A 21,778-nucleotide genomic window follows, 5' to 3' on the forward strand; every position below is an offset into this window, starting at 1 on the left:
CAATTGGCCTTTTCTTCTGCTTCGACATCGTGTCACTTTAACTGAATCTGGTCATCACACTTAACGTTTTGTTAATGTGACTGCTGTTAAGGCGAAGGTTTAACTATTTCAAAAATAAATCACAACAAATAAATTGAGATTATCTTCTAGGGAAAAAAAATCGCAGTTTATTTTGCATGGATTCTAACGTATATTTCATATCACACATAGGTCCTTGGAGAAATGTCAATTCAATACTGATTTTGTTCAGTGAGATGTAACTACCATTATTGCGTAAATCCCGAAGTGGCAGTTTCCGTAGAGACTACTCTGCGGAATTAACAAAAGAGCTCCTACATATAAATGCTTCATTTGGCATGACCAGTGCCTTGGACTTGTCAAAACTTCGTGCTTTACAGAAAAAACAATGGAATACCCTGTAATTTACCAGATAGAATTAATCTATTACCCAGTACTTGCAGCCATCTCTATTCCTGGTAAGACAGTTGAAAAGGTTCAATACCGTTAAAATGTTCGCTGACCGGTGGTATAAACTAATTGTGGGCAGGTTTTCTTGTTTGCTCCATGTTATGTTTAATTTAAATAATAATGCCTAGTTCACGTTCACCATATTGTTGGAACTGGAATGATTACAGGATAAAACTCTGCATGAAGGTAGTAGTGACATTTAGACATTAATGAAATTTGCTTACAATTTTCCAACAGTGTACAATGGATCACACATACAAAGGGAGAACAGTGTTATGTATTGCCTTTTAATATCATTTCTTGATCTTCAAATATACTTTCACTTGTTCTTTGGTCAGCGAGGATTCTGGTTTTCTACCATTACCTAAAGTGAAGAGAAAAATTCGCCTTTTCTCTGTTAACACCACCACTTTCTGCTTTTCTTTCACTACGTGCTTTATCTAGCCGGCGTTAAAAAGAGTGGGTAATGGGGAAAACATAACGCCTTGTTCATTCACCAGGAATACAGCTCCAACTGCCAAGTCTGGAACTTTCGTGGCTTGTTTTAAGTAATTTGATAAGATATTCCCAGAAAGGTTGTAACATTCTAAGTGCTATCGAATGCAAATTTGTGGTCAACGGAAAGCGGAGGGTAAATATGGGCGTTAACATTAATTTGTCTTAGAAAACGGGTGATAGTGATCCCTGGACCCGTGCACATCCCTGCAGAGATTTAAAATCTAAACCAACCTGTCGGATGGAGGACAGAAAATTCTGAGATTGCCGGTTTTGAGCAAGGTATCAGAACAGGATGAAAGTGCGCTCACTATATTTTGCAGACCATACAGCAAAGGGGCGGAAATGTGTTGCTGTATTTATTTTCTACATACGCTGCTGCCAGATATAGGGCAACATTTGCGTCCTACCAACCCGTTTGCTCTCGAACGCCACTTATTTATTTATTTATTTACTTACTTATTTTTCACAACATTAACTTCAATTTTACATTAGATGGTAGATCACATTTTAAGTCATCTGGTATTGTCATTGTCTGCTCATGTCGTGGATTTCCGTCCCAAACATATATATTTCCACAAGTAAAATACATTTAAGCAAAGACTCAATTGATCGTTAACATGTGGCTCGATTAATCATGTTTCAATCGCTATCAAAACAAATATTTGGTGGCAGCCTTGAGAAGCATATTTCTTTTTTTTCCCGACAGTAAACCTTGGAGCGATTGTGATCCTTTCTCGTGGAAAGTGTGGTCTGTCCAAATGCATCACTTACTATTTGTTGGCCATGGCTGTGGCAGATCTGAGTGTGGTCGTCATCCATGTGATATTACATCGTATTAATATCATGTACTTCCCAACTAGTTTTCTAAATCATACTCCAGTATGCATTGTAAATCTTGTGGCATACATTGTAAGTGTGGACTGTTCTGTTTGGTTTACTGTTGCCTTGACATTTGACCGCTATGTGGCAATTTGCTGTCAGAAGTTACAATCAAAATATTGCACAGAGAAAACTGCAGCTGTCGTCATCGGCTCTCTATTTGTCCTGAGTTGCCTGAGAACCATTCCTTTTTACTATATGAATGAGGCTGTATTTATAATTGAAAACGTTGCATGGTATTGCGTTCCCACAACCGCTTATCTCACTTCCCCCTTGTGGAGTGCATTTGAGTGGATCGATAGTATTGTGACCCCTCTAGTACCAATTATTTTAATATTGCTGTTCAATGCACTAACAGTTAGACATATCACATTGGCGAACAAATTTCGCAAGGCCCTCCTCAGCTACAGTGAGCATCAAAATAATTCAGAGGTGAAGAATCGACGGAAATCCATGACTTTGCTTTTCACTATTTCTGCCAATTTTGTAGTATTGTGGATGACCTATCTGGTGTATTCGGTAAACTGGCCAGTAAGCAATTTTTATTACACAGATAAATATTACAGTAACCCGATATATATTACCCAGCAGGTTGCATTTATGCTGCAACTTTTGAGTTCGTGCACAAACACTTGCATATATGGATTGACACAGAACAAATTCAGAGAAGAGCTGAAGAATGGGAAGAAGTATTTGTTTACACTTAATGGGAAAATATGTTGATAATATGTGACAACTTTCGAATGTGGGTAGCGCTATCAATTTAGAAGGCATTTGCTTTTGGAGTTTTCAACTTTCAATAAAGATGAGGGACCCTAGAAAATGAGTTATGATCAACAAAGCTTTATATGATTATGTATAATGAGTAAAATATTCAATTAGAATTATGTAGTTGAAAAGTGAAATATAACATTTGGACCATGTAATAATGGCTGCATAGCATATAGTATCTTAATGCCTTGTAGATTAGCGGTGTAGACAATGCAAGTCTGAAAAGCATTATCAATACTTAAAAGAGTGGATAATGCTTTGAAGAAGTTGCATGTGCTGAAATAAACTGCAATTCATTTTTTAATCAAGACAATGAATTTGTGTTTTTTTTTGTTTTAAAACAAATGGATCTAGGTGAAAAGACTGATGTTGTAGAAACATTCCTCACACAAATATCAAAATAGTTTTACATTAATAGATATTAATAGATATTAGGCTCGAAGGGCTGGATGGCTTACTCCTGCTCCTATTTCTTATGTTTCTTATGTTTTTATGATATCTACACATTTCCCATACCTTTATATTGTCACTACACTTTGCCACTTTTATTTGCATGAGCATATAGTTGAGTGCTGGAAAACGCTGGACCAGATGCAATCTAGGAACATAGGTGCAATGAGCACGAGTTGGTCATTTGGCGCCTTTTGACTGTCCTGATATGTAATATGTTCAAAGGTGAAATGATACTACTCTCAAATCTGCAACCCTTTTACCTCCTCTAATCTGCCATCCATGCCCTACCAGGAATTGATCCTCCTCTTACTTAACAATGTTAAAATGTATTGTTTCCACCAGTTTATCAGGAAATCAGTTTCAAACAATCACAGCTCTCAAATGGAAAAAAAAACTCGCCTCATTTCCGTTTTAATTAGAAGACTCCATATTTTGGAAATAACAAAACCTCGTTCCAATTCATCCGCAAGAGGAAAAGTCCTCTCCACATCCATCTAGTCAGGACCCCTCAGGAACTTATATGTTTCGATCAAATCAACGTATACACGGTTTTTTTTAACTCCCGTAGGTACAAGCCTGATCTGCCCAACATTTCCTCATGAAACAATACAAACTTTTCACGATTTAGCCTAGGTCAAACTTCACTTCATTCCTTCCTAATTACTGGCACAAGTGCTTCATTAATGTGACCAAATCAGTACACAGTACTCTAGATGTGGTCTCACTGGTGTTTGATTAACTGAACCGTAACGTCTCTGCCTCTTTATTGAAATACCCTCAGAATAAATGATATTGATTTATTAGACTTTCTAATTAATTGCTACACTTGAATTCTAGCATTTTCCAACTGATGTATTCGGACACTTAGATCCGTCTGCATTTCTTGCAAGACTAAAATGCATTATCAAAATTTGCCTTAAAGAATCGATAAGGCTCAGAACAAATCCTGTATGCTCACATATATTGCAATTCATAGTTGAAGCAGCACAAGGAATTTGTGTTTTTTAGGAACAAAAGGATCTAGGTTAAAAGGTTGGTGTTTAAAAGTGTTGCCTTACAACAACGTCAAAATAGTTCTACATTTGAAGAAGACATCTGTGCATTTTTTATACTTTTACATTCTCACTATTCTTTGCAAACATAATTGAAAAAGCATATACTTGAGTGCATCTGCTGCACAGCTGAAACAAGCTCTCCATTCAAGTAGTATGCTTCCCTTTTATTCTTCCTGTCAAGACGTAGAATAAATTAGATCTTGCATTATCTCTTTGTCTGCCTTTTTCGCAATCACTTAACCAACCTGTGTTTATTTACAGCCTTCATATATCTTCATTACAATAATTTCATTACAATAACTATCATTGTTTCACCAGCAACATTGAAAATCTTCCAATCAATCCCATGGCTCAGAGGTACACTGGTTGGCACTGCTGTTTTGTTTTTGTTTGCCTTTATAATTTGGAATTAGTCCTACTGTTTGCAAATCAGTGTGAATATAGCCGTCAATCGTTCATTTGAAACTGGCACACAAACTCTATCTTGGATTGCACCATGTCAAATCCCCACATCTATAGAGTACAGAGTACAGAAGGTGAAATTGAATATTTCAGCGCGGAGCCAGGAAAATAGACTTAGCTGGTGCCAACCTTTTCTACACTGAAAGTTGGAAGGCGCACATTAGAAATTTAGTTAATTGATCAGAAAGAGAACAACCTTCAGACAATTGTTTCTGGTTTTAAATTGGTCATGCGTGTGCCCCTTTTCTGAGTCCTGGGATTACAACACAAATGTTGGCTACTTAACTTCACAGCCGATTCGTTCGGTGAAACCGTGGCGCAGCAGTATTTCACTGAATTGGTCATCGAGAGATGGAGAGTGACGCTCCGAAGTTCCTGTTCAAAAACGGTAGATTTTAGTTAAAAAAAAAACACACACATATAATCACAGAATCATTGCCCATTATGTGAGACGCATGTCAGGTCCATGTTTGCTGAAGCTGCTGAGAGAGAGAGAGAGACAGAGCTAAGATTTTACCTGTTAAAAACCTGTTTAAAATAAGTTTAAAGCACTTTACTCTTTGTAGAACTGTTTAAAGCATTTATTTATTGTATTTACTGCTTTAAGAATTCTGAGGGTGTGGTGAAAAGGCATTTGTGGACCAGCCTGCTTAATTATCAAGGGGCCACACGGTGAAGCCTTCCATTGTTTGCTGAAGCTGCTGAGAGAGAGAGAGAGACAGAGCTAAGATTTTACCTGTTAAAAACCTGTTTAAAATAAGTTTAAAGCACTTTACTCTTTGTAGAACTGTTTAAAGCATTTATTTATTGTATTTACTGCTTTAAGAATTCTGAGGGTGTGGTGAAAAGGCATTTGTGGACCAGCCTGCTTAATTATCAAGGGGCCACACGGTGAAGCCTTCCATTGTTTGCTGAAGCTGCTGAGAGAGAGAGAGAGACAGAGCTAAGATTTTACCTGTTAAAAACCTGTTTAAAATAAGTTTAAAGCACTTTACTCTTTGTAGAACTGTTTAAAGCATTTATTTATTGTATTTACTGCTTTAAGAATTCTGAGGGTGTGGTGAAAAGGCATTTGTGGACCAGCCTGCTTTAAATCAGCGCCAGGTTTAAAAGGAGGCCTGGTGTAGACAGCGGGCAGCGTCTGAGCGGGCAGCGGAGTGAGGGGGAAGCAGAGTGAGTTAATAGGGCTTAATATCAAAAAGGGCTTGAGGGAAAAAAGGCCAGGTGAGTTTGTTTGAAAAAAACAAGGAAAAAAATTTTTTCAAAACTACTACAGCAAGAAACAAGGAAAAAAAATTTTTTTCCCATAAAAAATTACAGTGAATAATGGAGGGGCATGTGATGTGTGGTTTGTGTATGATGTGGGAACTGGTGGACCCCAGGGTCCTTCCCAGTGACCATGTCTGCAGTAAGTGCAGGTTGCTGGAGGAGCTCCAGCTCAAGGTGGACGAGCTGGCCTCTGAGCTACAGACACTGAGGCTCATCAGGGGGAGAGAGGGTGCCCCTAGACTGGCTAAATCTAAGGGTCAGGGACAAAAGGGGGCTGCTGGGAGGAGGAGGAAGGGGGGTGAGGAGCGGAGGCCTCAGCCTCTTAATCTGCATAACAGGTTTGAGGTTCTTGCTTCCACTCTGGAAGAGGACGAGGCAGGTGAGGTTGGTGAGCAAACTGCACACGGTACAGTGATGCAGCAGGACATAGGCAAAGAGAAGGGGAAAAGGAACGTAGTAGTGATTGGAGATAGTGGGGTGAAGAGTATTGACACTGTCCTTTGTCACAATGACAAAGTGCACAGAAGGGTGTGTTGTCTGCCTGGTGCTCGGGTACAGGATGTCACAGCTGGGCTGCAGAGGAACCTGGAGTGGGAGGGTGAGAACCCGATCGTTGTAGTACATGTGGGTGCCGGCGACGTAGGCAAAGTGCGGACTGAGGATCTGCGGAGGGAGTATGAGAAGCTGGGAATGGAATTAAAAAGTAGAACCGACAAGGTGGTCGTCTCTGGGCTACTGCCTGAACTGAGTGCAGACGGGCGTAGGGTTGACAGGATAAAGGAAGTGAATGGGTGGCTCAGGGATTGGTGTGGGAGGAATGGGTTCGAATTTATGGGGCATTGGCACCAGTATTGGGGTAGGTGGGACTTGTTCGGGCGGGATGGGGTTGGTCTGAATCGTGCTGGGACCAGAGTGTTGGCGAATCGAGTAAAGAGGACTGTAGACAGGGCTTTAAACTAATTGGGGGGGGGGAGGGTGCGAGGGTAGGTGACGCTACGAGGTCTAAAGTTAAGGATAGGGTACAGGTAAGGGAAGAGGCTGAGGATGTCCCAAGTGGTGGCGTTACGGCAAATAGGGTCCAGGTGAAGGCTGGGATGAAAGCGCTTTATCTGAATGCACGAAGCATTCGGAATAAAGTGGATGAGCTGGTGGCGCAGATCGACACAAATGGATACGATCTGGTGGCCATTACAGAGACGTGGCTGCAAGGTGACAGGGACTGGGAGATGAATGTACAGGGCTATCAAGTGTTTAGGAAGGACAGGCAGGAGGAAAGAGGGGGTGGCGTAGCTCTGCTGATTAAGGATAGTATCAAGGTGGTAGCAAGGGATGATATCGGAGCCAAAGAGCAGAACGTGGAATCGTTGTGGGTGGAGATTAGGAACAGCAAAGGGAGGAAGACGCTGGTGGGTGTCGTCTATAGGCCCCCGAATAATGATCTGGAGGTGGGGCGGGCTGTTAACACGCAAATAAGTGCGGCGTGCAGGAATGGGACGGCAGTAGTTATGGGAGATTTCAATCTACATATTGATTGGTCGACCCATGTTGGACGAGGTGGGCTCGAGGAGGAGTTCTTGGAATGCTGCCGGGATAATTTCCTTGAACAGTGTGTGTTGGAGCCGACGAGGGAGCAAGCTATCTTGGATCTGGTGCTATGTAATGAGGCGGGTAGAATTAGGGACCTTGCGGTGAAGGATCCTCTTGGAGAGAGTGATCATTGTATGGTGGAGTTTCTGGTGCAGATGGAGGAGGAGAAAGTGGGTTCCCGGACGCGCGTCCTTTGTTTGAATAGAGGGGAGTATGGTAGGATGAGAGAAGAATTAGCGAATGTGGACTGGGGGAATGTGTTGGAAGGTAGGTCTGCTGTGGAGCAGTGGAGGATCTTTAAGGAGATCTTTCTTGGTGCTCAGCAGAAATTTATTCCGATGGTTAAAAAGGACAGTAGGAAGAGAGGTAATAAGCCGTGGATAACGAAGGAGGTGAAGGAAAGTGTTAAATTAAAAGCGGAGGAATTTAGAGTAGCTAAGAGCAGTGGGCGAGAAGAGGATTGGGAAAGGTTTAAATGTCAACAAAGATTGACAAAGAAGTTGATAAAGGAGGGTAGGAGAAGCTATGAGGCTGGGCTAGCACTTAATATAAAAAAGGATAGCAAGAGTTTTTATAAATATATAAAAAGGAAGAGGCTGGCTAGGGTGAACGTTGGTCCTTTAGAGGATGAGAAAGGGGAGCTAGTGGTAGGGGATGGGGATATGGCGAAGGTCTTGAATAACTTTTTTGTTTCTGTCTTCACGGAGGAGGACGTGAATAATTTGCCGGGTGTTAGCGATGGAAAGGTGGTAGGAATGGAGGGTCTTAATGACATTACTGTTACTAGAGAGGTGGTGCTCGACAGACTGGAGGGGCTGATTGTGGACAAGTCCCCAGGACCGGATGGAATGCATCCGAGGGTTCTGAAAGAAATGGCGGAGGTGATAGTGGATGCCTTGGTGGTTATTTTCCAGACGTCGCTGGATTCTGGGGAAGTGCCGGAAGATTGGAAAACGGCTAATGTTACGCCGTTGTTTAAGAAGGGTGCCAGGCAAAAGGCGGGGAATTATAGGCCGGTTAGTTTAACGTCTGTGGTAGGTAAAATGTTAGAATCTGTCATTAAGCAGGAAATTGCGAGGCATCTTGAAGGGAATTGCTTGATAGGGCGGACGCAACACGGTTTCATTAAAGGGAAGTCGTGTCTGACAAATTTACTGGAGTTCTATGAGGATGTGTCTAGGGCAGTGGATAGAGGAGAGCCGGTGGATGTGGTCTTTCTGGATTTTCAGAAGGCGTTTGACAAGGTACCTCACAAGAGGTTATTGCAGAAGGTCAGGGGACATGGAGTTGGGGGTAGGGTGTTAGCGTGGATAGAGGATTGGTTGTCAAATAGGAGGCAGAGAGTGGGGGTCAATGGGTGCTATTCGGATTGGCGGATGGTGACTAGTGGGGTGCCCCAGGGGTCAGTGCTGGGGCCTCAGCTATTTACCATTTATATAGATGATCTGGAGGAGGGAACCGAGTGCAGGGTGTCGAAATTTGCTGATGACACCAAGATTGGGGGAACGGCAAATTGTGCGGAGGGTGTGGAGAGTCTGCAGAAGGATCTAGATAGGCTGGGCGAATGGGCCAGGAAATGGCAAATGGAATTTAATGTTGGCAAGTGTGAGGTGGTCCACTTTGGTAGGAAGAATGGTAGGAAGGACTATTACTTACGTGGCGAAAAACTGCAGCAGGCGACGGTGCAGAGGGACCTCGGGGTCCTTGTGCATGAGTCGCAAAAACCCAGCTTGCAGGTGCAGCAGGTGGTCAGGAAGGCGAATGGGATGCTGGCCTTCATAGCGAGGGGGATTGAATATAAAAGTAGGGAGGTCTTGCTGCAGCTGTATAGGGCATTGGTGAGGCCGCAGCTGGAGTACTGTGTGCAGTTTTGGGCGCCGCACCTGCGCAAGGATATTTTGGCCCTGGAGGGAGTGCAGAGGAGGTTTACTAGGCTGATACCGGAGTTGAGGGGATTCAGCTATGAGGAGAGGCTGAATAAACTAGGCTTGTACTCGTTAGAGTTTAGAAGAATGAGGGGAGATCTCATTGAGACGTATAAGATGATGAATGGGATGGATAGGATAGAGGTGGAGAGACTCTTCCCGCTCAAAAAAGACAGTAGGACTAGGGGGCACAGCCTCAAGATAAAGGGGAGGCGGTTTAGAACGGAGTTGAGGAGGAACTTCTTCACTCAAAGGGTGGTGAATCTCTGGAATTCTCTGCCCGTTGAAGTGGTGGAGGCTGCCTCGCTAAATATTTTTAAGAAGCGGGTTGATGGGTTTTTGATAAGAGAAGGGATTGAGGGTTATGGGGAGAGGGCGGGAAAGTGGAACTGAGCCACGACAGATCAGCCATGATCTTATTGAATGGCGGGGCAGGCTCGAAGGGCTAGATGGCCTACTCCTGCTCCTATTTCTTATGTTCTTATGTTCTTATGAATGTCTCTAAAGCAAGGAAACCTGCCATCCTTAACTGATCTGCCTTACATGTGCCATAGATCCACTGCCATGTCGTTGACTCTCAGCTGCCCTCTGAATTGTTCTAACAAGCCATTGAGTTCAAGAACGATTTGTGATTCGCAATAAATGCTGGCCCAACCAAAGAATAAAAAGAATACAACGCAACTATTCTAAGTTGCGTGACGGTTCCTTTGTTTATATGTTTCAATTTACAATCGTGCTTTCTTGTTTGGGGAACCACTTCGTTTGATTTTGATTTTTTGCTGAATTGATTTATTAATGTCACACGGACTTGTCATAGAATCACAGAAACCCAGCAGGGCAGGATGCCCTATCACCAGAACTCCATCTACTTTATTTGCTTCCCCTACTAATATCCATGATAACAAGGCCAATTTACATCAAATGCTCATGTGTTAGTATCCCGTGAACATGGTTGTAACTTGTGCACTATTCAGACAAAGCATACAGTTCGTAGAATGCAGTTATGGTAACGAAATGAAATGGTGCAGCATTTAGTATATGTTCGTTTTGTTAATATTTTGTTAAATTTGGCCCAGGGATCATGTACGGGTGCTCAGTCAGGTTTTGGCCAATTGGTCATCGCTCCACGTTTATGATGCTATGTTCAATTTGCGCTTACTATATTTTCCGGATTTTGACGGCAGCCTTTTAATTTATAACACCTTCACCCTTCGATTATCCAGACAATCACAGCGTTCTCTTAAACAACTGTTTTAATACAAACGAATAGTAAGGATACTGAGACCGAACAGCTCAGACCCCTGTGGTTCGCCAGAGAGGTGTTTTCCAAGGTACAAAGGCAATTATAGTTTACATAATCGATCACAAGTAAAATAACCACAGCCAATTTATGCTTGCTTCATTATAAAACCCAACAACAAGTAAACTTCACAGAAACAGTTATTTTCTTTATCTGCAGATCACTCCAATTGTCCATTTATAGCTGTCTGATTTGTGCGATTGCCAGGCTAATGACGTTGGTGTCTGTTTGCTAAGGCTGTTGTATGAAGACCTTTCTTTCTCAGCTTCTGCGATTTTTAAACTTGTGTGAGTAGTCACCCTTTCAGTCCCCTGTTTGGCCATTGGATGACTACCCAAAAATGCCAATATGATGTTGAGAATGCCGTTCTCAATATTTCGGGTGGCCTGCCGTCCACCTGCTGAGAGGTATCCGAAACTATGCTGCTGTAAATTTCAGCTGTTAATTTATACCCTTTTATTCAGCGTGCCATGGAACACTACCTCTGTTCCAAAAGTTATCACCATCTTAATTACTTCCCATCAATTTGTCAGGTGGTTCTGTATCGTTTCCTGAATAACTGCATACTACCAATGGTGTGATCCTGATTGATTCAGTCTGTTGACTGTCTGGATTGCTTGCTTCAACCATTTACGTCCGTTAGAATATAGAACATAGAAAACTTACAGCAAAAAGAGGCCCTTCGGCCCACAAGTTGTGCGATTATATCTCTAACTACTAGGCTTGCCTATAACCCTCAATCCTATTAAGTTCCACGCACTCATCCAGAAGTCTCTTAAAATGCCCTAACGAATCTGCCTCCACCACCGCCGCCAGCAGCCGATTCCACGCACCCACCACCCTCTGGGTGAAAAAAACTTACCCCTGACACCTCCTGTGTACCTAGTCCCCAGCACCCTAAACCTGTGTCCTCTTGTGGCAGCCATTTCAGCCCTGGGAAAAAGCCTCTGAGAATCTACCTGATGAATACCTCACAACATCTTATACACCTCTATCAGTTCACCTCTCATCCTTGGTCTCTGCAAGGAGGAAAGACCGAGCTCTCTCAACCTATCCTCATAAGGCTTGCCACCCAATCCAGGCAACATCCTTGTAAATTTCCCTGCACCCTTTCAATGACTTCCACATCCTTCCTATAATGAGGCAACCAGAACTGAGTGGGGCCTGACCAGGGTCTTATATTGCTGCAGCATTATCTCCCGACTCCTAAACTCAATTGTTCGATTGATGAAGGCCAGTACACCACGTGTCTTCTTAACAATATCCTCTACCTGCGAAGCCAATTTGAGAGTTCTAAGAACCCGGACCCCAAGATTCTCCTGATCTTCCACACTGCTAAGAGTCTCACTCTTATTATTATATTGCTTCATCCCATTTGACCTGCCAAAATGAACCACCACACATTTACCCCTGGTTGAAGTCCATCTGCCACTTCTCCGCCCAGACTTGCATCCCATCTATGTCATGCTGCAACTTCTGACAACCCTTCAAAGTATGCACTACACCTCCAACCTTCGTGCCATCTGCAAACTTATCAACCCATCTCTCTATTTCCTCATCCAGATCATTTGTGAAAATCACAAACAGCAAGGGTCCCAGAAAAGATCCCCGGGGCACTCCACTGGTGCCAACATCCATGCAGAGAAAGACCCATCTACAACCACTCTCTGTCTTCTGTGGGCAAGCCACTTCTAGATCCACGAAGCAGCTTCCCTTGGGTCCCATGCCCCTTCACTTTCTCAGTAAGTCTTGCATGGGGGACCTTATTGAACGCCTTGCTGACGTCCATATAAACCACATCTACCACTCTTCCTTCGTCAATGTGTTTAGTCCCTTATGATATGTTCTTTGAAGTGCCTGGCATATTCGTTGGGGATTAACTTTGCATCTTCTATGGCCGTCGAACCACATTTCTTCATTCTCGTCAGTGAACAACAAATCATTCCACCAGGCGCTAAATGCCTCATCTGACGTATTTTTCCCAGGCAGGAGGAACCCTTCCATAAAGAAAATTTGCAGACTAAAAGGGTGACTACTTTGACGAAGTAAACTCCACAATATGACCTTTGTTTCCCGGGTGGTTATGCATCACTGCATGGACCGCTTTTAATGCCTGTTTCAATGGTGTAATATCAACGATAAACTTGCTGTAGTTTCCAAGAGGCTGGAGATCCGACAAGCCCACACAATGCAATGTTTTGATTCTGAACAGCATTCTCTCGGGCTCATATATGCTAGGCCCTCCTTATTTGTCATATATCATTTCAGGTTAGGTTGGGTGAACCCTTCCCTCTTCTTCTGTCTCTATCTTTTTCGAATTTGTAGCTATCATTAAATATCTCATTGGACACACTTTCCTGAGATACTACCAAGAAGAACGTTGGGCCCCCTTGGTTTTCTTGGTTGAATGACTTACGAATTAATGTCAGTCCCGTGAAAGTTGAGAAAAAAATTTCTTATATGCAGGGAATCAAATTTCCAGGAGTGCTTCCTTATCTCAAATCTTCAACGTCATATCAAATCTCACCTATCAAGTCCCTGGCGAGATTTTTACACGCCCTTCATTTGGCTGGGCCTTAGTAGTCCTAATCTTCCCTTCAATTATGTGATTAAATATTTCCGGGAATCCCTCACTCCTTACGTCTAGTAACGTGAGCTAATGCTCGGTTCCATAGGCTCCAGAGTGTATTACCTTTTCACTTCCGTCGCAACACAGAATGATTTGCAATTCTTTTCAGAAAAATAAATACCGAATTTGCATTCTAAACAAATACCTGGTACCTCCATTTATGCTCCTTTATCTCGTATTCGTAGTTCAGGGCCAAATATATAAATATAATCAATTATTGTCTTCAATTGCATGTCCGCCCATTTAATGGTAAAAGAATGATTATGGCATGTTAAAATGTGGTATGATTAATTACCCAAAACATCGTTGATTACTCCGAGAGCGAGCATTGCCATTGTAGTAAAGTTTTAATCTCCTAAACCTAACTAACCCAACTGGGAAGTTCAATCATGTTTAGAAATTGTGGATGTTTTTGATATCCATCGGCATTTACCTGGTAATATTTGGTATCTGTAAAATCTAGTCCCCAGACTATTACTTGTTAAATTCGAGTAATCTCTCGTGTGGAAAGTTTCCACCTATCGAGTATTTTGATCCATAGTAACTTGGCAATATTGTTTTTCTTTGCTTTTATGGGGGCAACAGATACATAAAGCCAATCTATATCTCTCTCAAGGTCTACTTTGCTTGGTCCCAAGGAAGAGTCTGCCGATATAGTTTTATTATTGTTTCTTTCCTAGGGTTCACTGAGGACACATAGTGAATTGTTGGCACAGCTGTGCAGTTTATTCTTCCATTTCATTTCACCACGAGCACTTTATATATGTAAAATATTGTTCTACCCGGTATGCTGTGTCCCGTGGTGAATCTCCAAAAATAATCTCCTGATGTTTCTTGGGGCAACAAGTCCCCATTTCCCATTTCATGCCAAGTTGGCGGTTAAGTAGTGTGCATGTCTGTGGTCCGTTCTTCAAGGTATAATTTCAAGCACATGTAATCCTTGAATTGGTCTCCTGGTTTCTTGCCTATTATTTACTTCATATGTAACTCGTGCATACCTGTTCAGTTTATCAATATCATGCCAACACCTTTGTGAGTCTCAGGTGACCTTGTCAAAAGGTTTATAAGTTTTTTCCGTCACTTCACGTACGGTACAGATGCTTCGGATGGCGATCAGAGTATCAAGTTCTGCTGTTTAAAATAAAACGTGGCTATGGACACAAACATCAAGAGACAGCTTTCAATTTACTTCCCCATTTATAATTTTCTTTCAATAGAAGTACCAACTCGAAGTATTCCAATGAACTGAGTTGAACTCAATATCCCCAATTCCCATTCCGTGTTTAATTTCCAGCCTCCATCTTCTCAATTGATTCATCCTAAACAGTTTGCTTCATAACATTTCTAAAACAGAAATCAAAACTTTCGATTTAATTCCGGGCAGTAGCTAATTTTGATTGTTCGTTCTTTGTCCTGCATAGATCGTTATAAATGTAGCTTGCTAACGGCACATTTTTTCCTATCTCAGAATGTTCCCAAATTCAAAGAACAGTGTTGTGGCCTTTCAAGTCTCCATTAATGTTTATCTTATCTCCTAAAAGAAAACTGTTCCTGCATCCATATCCTCTGAATCCCTTTGTTTTGTTTTTAACCATATCATCGTAACCCTAACTATCAAATGAATGCCACATGTAATTCTGTCCTACCCCGTTCAACTATTGTCCAACCTGTTCTTGGCTCTCCATTCATTTTAGTTAAATCCTTTGACCACAGGTTTACATCAGCTGCTCTATAACATTTTTTTTCTATTACGCTGTTCACTTCTTTATATCCCACATGTATTTCCCATACGTGTTCCTTTCTGTCAATATTTACCTATCTCACTGGATTATTTCCATAGTCCTTAATTATAGAAATTTGCCCTGTTTCTGGCAGGGGGAGGCTTTTTCATTAACTTTCCGCCTCAGGCCGACATGGTTTTCGACTTTTGCATGTTCAGAACTTGCACCAAATTGTGTTCTGTGAGCAGTTACTTACACAAAATTGCAATTGGTTCATTTACTCTGTCTATGCAGCACAATCCAGGATTTGAATACAAATGCATTCTCAAATATCTTAAAATAACTGTAAACCCTGTCCCTTTTGCAATTAGCTGCCACACAAAAAAAGAACAATCTTGCTTGGGACAGAATGGGTTAATTCATGAGAACAAACCTGATAACTCAACACTGAAATTATCTTGAAATTACAAATTTCTGCGAACATAAATTCATCTTCATTTGTCTCTGCTAGTTTCAAAAGCAGTCATGATGTGGAGATGCCGGCGTTGGACTGGGGTAAACACAGCAATATGCCTGACAACACCAGGTTTAAGTCCAACTTATTTATTTGATAGTAAACTCACAAGCTTTCGGGGTTTTCCCCTTCTTCAGGTGAACGGAGAGTTCTGGCCTCAGACATTCCTGTTGGCGAACACTTCAGCAGTCACGGGCATTCGGCCTCTGACCTTTGGGTAAGCATGGCTGAGTGAGTGCCATGGCTGAGTGACTGGACGAGGACCTGGCAGATGGAGTATAATGTTAGCAATTGTGAGGTTATCCACTTTGGTAGAAATAATAATAGGAGGGATTATTATTTAAAAGGCGAAAAGCAGCGGCATGCTACTGTGCAGAGGGACCTGGTGGTCCTTGTGCACGAATCGCAAAAATCCAGTCTGCAGGTGCAGCAGGTGATCAAGAAGGTGAATGGAATGTTGGCTTTTATAGCGAGGGGAATAGAATATAAAAGCAGGGAGGTATTGCTGCAACTATACAGGGTACTGGTGAGGCCGCAGCTGGAGTACTGCGCGCAGTTTTGGTCGCCGCACTTGCGGAAGGATATATTGGCCTTGGAGGGAATGCAGAGAAGGTTCACTAGGCTGATACCAGAGATGAGCCTATGAAGAGAGATTGAATAGACTGGGTCTGTACTCGTTGGAGTTTAGAAGGCTGAGGGGGGATCTTATAGAGACATATAAGATAATGAAGGGGATAGATAGGGTAGAGGTAGAGAGGTAGAAAGGATAGCAGGACGAGAGGGCACAGCCTCAAAATAAGGGGGGGCAGTTTCGATCGGAGTTGAGGAGGAACTTTTCACTCAAAGGGTGGTGAATCTCTGGAATTCTCTGCCCGTTGAATTGGTGGAGGCTACCTCGCTGAATATATTTAAGTCACGGGTAGATAGGTTTCTGATAGACGAGGGAAATAAGGGTTATGGGGAGAAAGCGAGAAAGTGGAACTGATCCACTTCAGATCAGCCATGATTTTATTGAATGGCGGGGCAGGCTCCAAGGGCTAGATGGCCTACTCCTGCTCCTATTTCTTATGTTCTTATGTTCATTCTCCAAGGCGGCCTTCACGACACATGACAGCGCAGAGTCGCTGAGCAGAGACTGATAGCCAAGTTCCGCACACATGAGGACGGTCTCAACAAGGATCTTGAGTTCATGTCGCACTACCTGTAACCCCCATGACTTGCTTGAGTTTGCAAAACCTCACTTACTGTACTATCTGGAGACAATACACATCTCTTTAACCTGGGTTTAATGCTCCTTCCACTCACATTGTTCGCCTCTTTAAGACTTGAATAGCAGGTTAGTTGTAAAGACTCGCATTCTAATCAGTAATCTGTAAACTGTCTGTGCTGTTATATGCTCTGCCTGAGGCCAGAACTCTCCATTCACCTGAAGAAGGGGCAAACCCCGAAAGCTTGTGAGTTTACTATCAAATAAATCGGTCGGACTTAAACCTGGTGTTGTCAGACTTCTTACCGAGTTTCAAAAGCGGCAGAGTAAGAGTTCTCAAATGAACATCATTACATCATCGTTCTTTTTTTTAATCTAGCAAGCATGCGGGACCCAGGACTAATTCCTTTTGCATAAACTAATTCTAGATTTTATTTTTTTCATTGCCATTCATATCTGGGATTTATCTTTCAACCTGACAAACTGTTTAGATCCAAGATCAATCCAACTTAGGGTTTTTCATAATCATTTCAAATACCCGAAATTTTAATTAACCCTATCAAATTAAGGCTCTCACGTTTTCACATTTCTGTTGAATCCCTTCAGCTTACACTTAAAATGTGCACATTTGATTTCTTCCCACAAATTTGCAATTACAAATTAACAGTGGCACAAGTTTCAGAGCGACTTAAAATAAAATCAACTCTTTGCTCAAATGGTTACATTTTCCTCAACACCCAAACAGAATCTAGCATACAATATGGAGATATCCACAGCTCAAAAACTCGTTTTCCACTTCCAGCTTCTTAAAGTAACAAGTTGTTTTAAAGCTGATATCCATGGCCGATTTACTTCTGCATCTGCAATTCAAACATCAAACGCAAAACTATAAAATTTCAACACAATCACATTACCTTCCGACAGATATTAGTTGGCTACTTTTTTAAAAAGTTATGTTTTGCTGATTTTATCACTGCAGTGCAGCTTAGTCAAAAAGGCCAAAGCGCATAAATCAGACGTCTATAGCCGGAAAACGGGAGTGATCCGTAAAGAGACAGACGAGTTGTTTTCACCCTGATTGGATATTATAATAAAATAAGTGAAAAATGATTGTGATTGGCTGATGCTAATTATTTGTAATCGATTTTGAAAATTACAACTGCCTTTTGTACCTTAGAGAATGCCGCTCTAGCTAGCTAAAGGGAAGTGAACGATAGTTGTCTCAGGTTCATATTATGGATCCTTGCATGCAGTTTCTTCTCCTCATTCATCGAAGATATGCCTTTTGGCTTACCACATTTTGGGCTTTCTGCCTATTCGGCTTATCAGCTGCCGACTTACAGACTTCTGAGCCTTTGCCATGACTTACGTTCTTTTGACCACTCCACATGATTGCAGTTGATCACTTTTCAGTTGACCTTCAAGCACTCGTTTCCTTCTTTTTTTTCTCTCCTTTATTCTGGGTTCTGATTTCACTCGGCAAATTGATTGCTGTTTTTTTAATAGCACTCAACTGAGAGCATGAATCAGGTGTGATTCACACTCGCTGCTGTCACCAATTGGCTGAGTGAAAACACATCCCCGTCATCAATGTTTTTGCGGATTTTGATTTCAGCCTTTTAATTGACCAGAACTTTACTCTTTGAGTAACCAAACAATTCACAGAGTTCCATAAAACAGTCGCTTCAACGCAAGCTTTACAAGGAGCTCACTTCCCCGGAGCTAGCCAGAGTGTTGTACTCCAAGGTACAAAGGAAACCATAATTTTCACAATCGATTACAATTAATTAGCATAAACCAATCGCTATCGTTTTACGCTTCATTCATTGTAATACCCAATCAGTGTAAAAACTTCGCAGTTTTGCTCGGCTGTGCACCTGTGGATCATTCAGATTTTCCAGTTACAGATGCGTAATTTATGTTCTTTGCCAGACGAATGACCTTGATACTTGTCTGTGAATGCACTTAAAATGAAATGTTTGTTTTTCAGCTTGTGTAATTTTTAAACTTCTGTAACTTTTACAAAATCATGTATTAGTCCATCCTTAGTGTTTTGATCAGTCAATGGTCAAATATTTGCTTCTGGTATTTCAGTCTATACTCCCCACAGGTTTTGTGTTTCACTGCTCAGCTGATAATTTAAGAACAAAGGGTGAATATTTTGCTAGATTGTCAATTATTATTATCGACTTGCATGTAATCAGCTTTTTGGTTGAACTGTATCACCTGATACTGTGGTGTATTTTTAAGCTTTTAGGAGAAGGTCAGGTTGAGGTCAGTTATTCAGATTCTACCTGATCTGTCGCTTTATATTCAATATCATGTTAATTAGTGTTCGTTTAGACTTTGGTGAGCTGATCAAATCCTGTGCCTGTTTCTAGTTACTTTTTTTTTAGGTATTGGTGCTCTTTACTTTTTGTTACAGTCAACGTACACTTCCTGGGATTCACTCATTTAGTGTGAATCAAAACGTTCTGATTGGGCGAGCGGGGTAAGTTGCTGGTTGTGATCAAATCTCCAGTTTTTGGATGTTTGATTGACTTGGAGCTCAACAGCTTTTGGTCACTTGCCACGTTGTTAGCTCAGACTTTGGTCACATTCTCAATTATTTTCTTGCTGATGGTTTTGTTTACATCGTCGTTGTTTCAATTGTGATTCTGAGGTGGATTTGGGTGCTGCATTAGTTTGAGGATGGTCACATCCGGTTTTATTGATTAATGTGCTTTATCAATTCAGGTGAGTTTCAATTGTTGCATTACTTATTGGGATGAATTTTGCATATCTTGTATTGTATTGGTTAACATGCTGCAGTCGATCAAACTATTCCTATGTTAGGTACCTTGTGCTTTCGATGTTTTTTTTGTTGCTTCATTCGAAAGGTGTGTTTGACTTTTTGCAAATAATTGAAACAAAGTTCTTATTGTAACAATAATAGCACTGTTTAAATTACAAATCGAACTTAGGCAACACTACCTAATGTAATTAACACCTTAACTTGAATTTCAATTTCAAATTGATCCATGTCAGAAGGTGAGGTACGGGACAATGTGTCTATCATTTGTTTGACAATATCTTAATTTACAAAGTGCAGCATTAAGAACGATGCCTTGTATCTACTTCCCAGGAAGTTCTATTTATAATTGTTCCTCATACTTAATTGTACATTGCCCTTAACCTGTCTCTCACTCTATCGACACAATTGGCATGTCGTGAACACGAGCATCCAATTTGTTTGACCACAGTAAGATTGTCAAATTCTACGATTAATGGATGTAAATGCAAACAGACATTTTGTGTCACTGAAAAAAACACACAATTGAAGAGGGAAATGACTCTGCAGTGCATCGTAGGCAAACCTGAAAGGGTCAAGTAAAATTCGAATTAAAGTGTTGATCACTCATAGATACATTTCAATCTGGGTAAATGCCTGCCTATGACCTTTACGCAAAATCGAACACATCCAACCTGGACAATTATCAACCTGATCTTCATTAAGGTGATGAAAACGCCCATCAACAGACTTCTCAAGCGGCACTTGTTTAACAATATTCTGCTTCGTGACACTCAATTAGGATTCTGCGAAGATCAATTGGCAATTCTTTTCAATAAAGTTTTGGGTTGAACTTGCATAACCGTGTTAAATTCCACAAATTAGGTGACAAAATGCAATTGATATCAAGCCAATCCTTCACGCACAGTATCAGCAAGGAAACTGAGCAGAAATGAATAAATGTGAAGAATGCTTTTAATGGGCAGGGGGTGGGGTGAGTGGTGGTGCGCGGTGTGAAATTTCTGTGGTTGGGGTCACATTTGCAACAATGGTTGTGGCTCAATGATTTCAGCTCAAAAAAAAAACACAGCAGGTGATCCTCAGTGAATGACCGAAGGCCCAGCCATCTTCAGGCATGTCATCACAAACCTTCCCTCTATCACAACATCAGAAGTAGGGGTAGCCGCTCATTAATACACAATGGTCAGAAATATTTGTGTTCCCACGGGCACTAAAGCAGTTTGGCCCAAATGCAGCAAGGTATGGACAATATCCAGGCTTGGGCTGAAAAGTGGCAAGTCGCAGTCAGAGCATGGAAGTACAAGCCAATTGTCATCTCCAGAAAAGGAGAATCTACCACCGCCCCTTGGCATTCAATGGCTGAATTCTCCACTATCAACATCGCGTTGTTGGCAGAATCCAGAAGACAAACTGCACTAGGCATATAAAAACTCTGGCGAATAAAACAGGTCAGATTTTAGGCTATCTTGCGACGACTGACTAAGATCATGACTCCCCAAAGACTTGACACCATCAAACAGTCAGGTGAGTGCTCTCCAATTGCCTTAATGAATGCAGTTCCAACAATACGCAAGACGTTTGAGAACATCTAGGAGAATGCAACTCTTTCATTGACATCCCAATCTCAGATATTCAGTCCTTTCACTACCGATGCTGAGGTAGTGCATCAGGTTGTATCATCTAAAAGATGAACTGCAGAACTCTGCAAATTATCCTGCCTCAGTGCATTCCAACTATACGACAGCGAACTTCCAGAATGACAAGGACAAAAGACCGATGGGTACACCGCCGTATAGAGGACGCCATCATCGCCAACCACCATCCAGTAGTGAAAATATTTCGCCTGCATTTTCCCTGTCACTGCGCCAAAAGCTTTGAACTCCTCCCTCGCAACAGAGTGAGTGTCCGTGCACCACAGAGACTCCAGTGTTCTACAAAGAATCTCACCAACAGCTTCAAAATGGCAGTTAACGCACTAGAAATAAATGCTGGTCAAGCCAAAGGCGTCCACATCCTTCGTAACAAGAGAAAAGAAAGTTGTGATCCACATCCTAGAATTTAGGAGAGCTGCGCTCAGATGTATGACGTATTATTATAGAATGAAAAGGCATTACAGAGTCAAAAACGATGAAATATAGTTATGGATCTGATAGTTTTTTCTTTGACGAAACAAGCCCTTTGTTCAATATTCGCCGTACAATCGTAACAGGTAGTATATCACATTAGGATCGTATCTAATTTTTCATAAC

The 21,778-nt window shown here is 41.6% G+C and overlaps 1 protein-coding gene across 1 annotated transcript; it reads left to right on the forward strand.

Annotated features, from left to right (window-relative positions):
* Nucleotides 1–406: 406 nt before the first annotated feature.
* LOC145348636 (putative G-protein coupled receptor 139) lies at nt 407–2,568 on the forward strand. The gene is made up of 2 exons (XM_080196802.1): nt 407–476; nt 1,673–2,568. Exons 1-2 carry the CDS (start codon nt 407–409, stop codon nt 2,566–2,568), a joined length of 966 nt encoding a protein of 321 aa, XP_080052928.1.
* Nucleotides 2,569–21,778: the final 19,210 nt, after the last annotated feature.

The sequence above is a fragment of the Carcharhinus amblyrhynchos genome, chromosome 9, assembly GCF_965287045.1.
Source record: "Carcharhinus amblyrhynchos chromosome 9, sCarAmb.v2.hapA, whole genome shotgun sequence".
Taxonomy (NCBI): Eukaryota; Metazoa; Chordata; class Chondrichthyes; order Carcharhiniformes; family Carcharhinidae; genus Carcharhinus; species Carcharhinus amblyrhynchos.

Coding starts and splice junctions, on each gene's coding strand:
- LOC145348636 (XM_080196802.1), top strand. CDS start 407: ATGGAATACCCTGTAATTTACCAGATAGAATTAATCTATTACCCAGTA. Junction 477..1,672: donor TGCAGCCATCTCTATTCCTG/GTAAGACAGTTG, acceptor TTTTCCCGACAG/TAAACCTTGGAGCGATTGTG.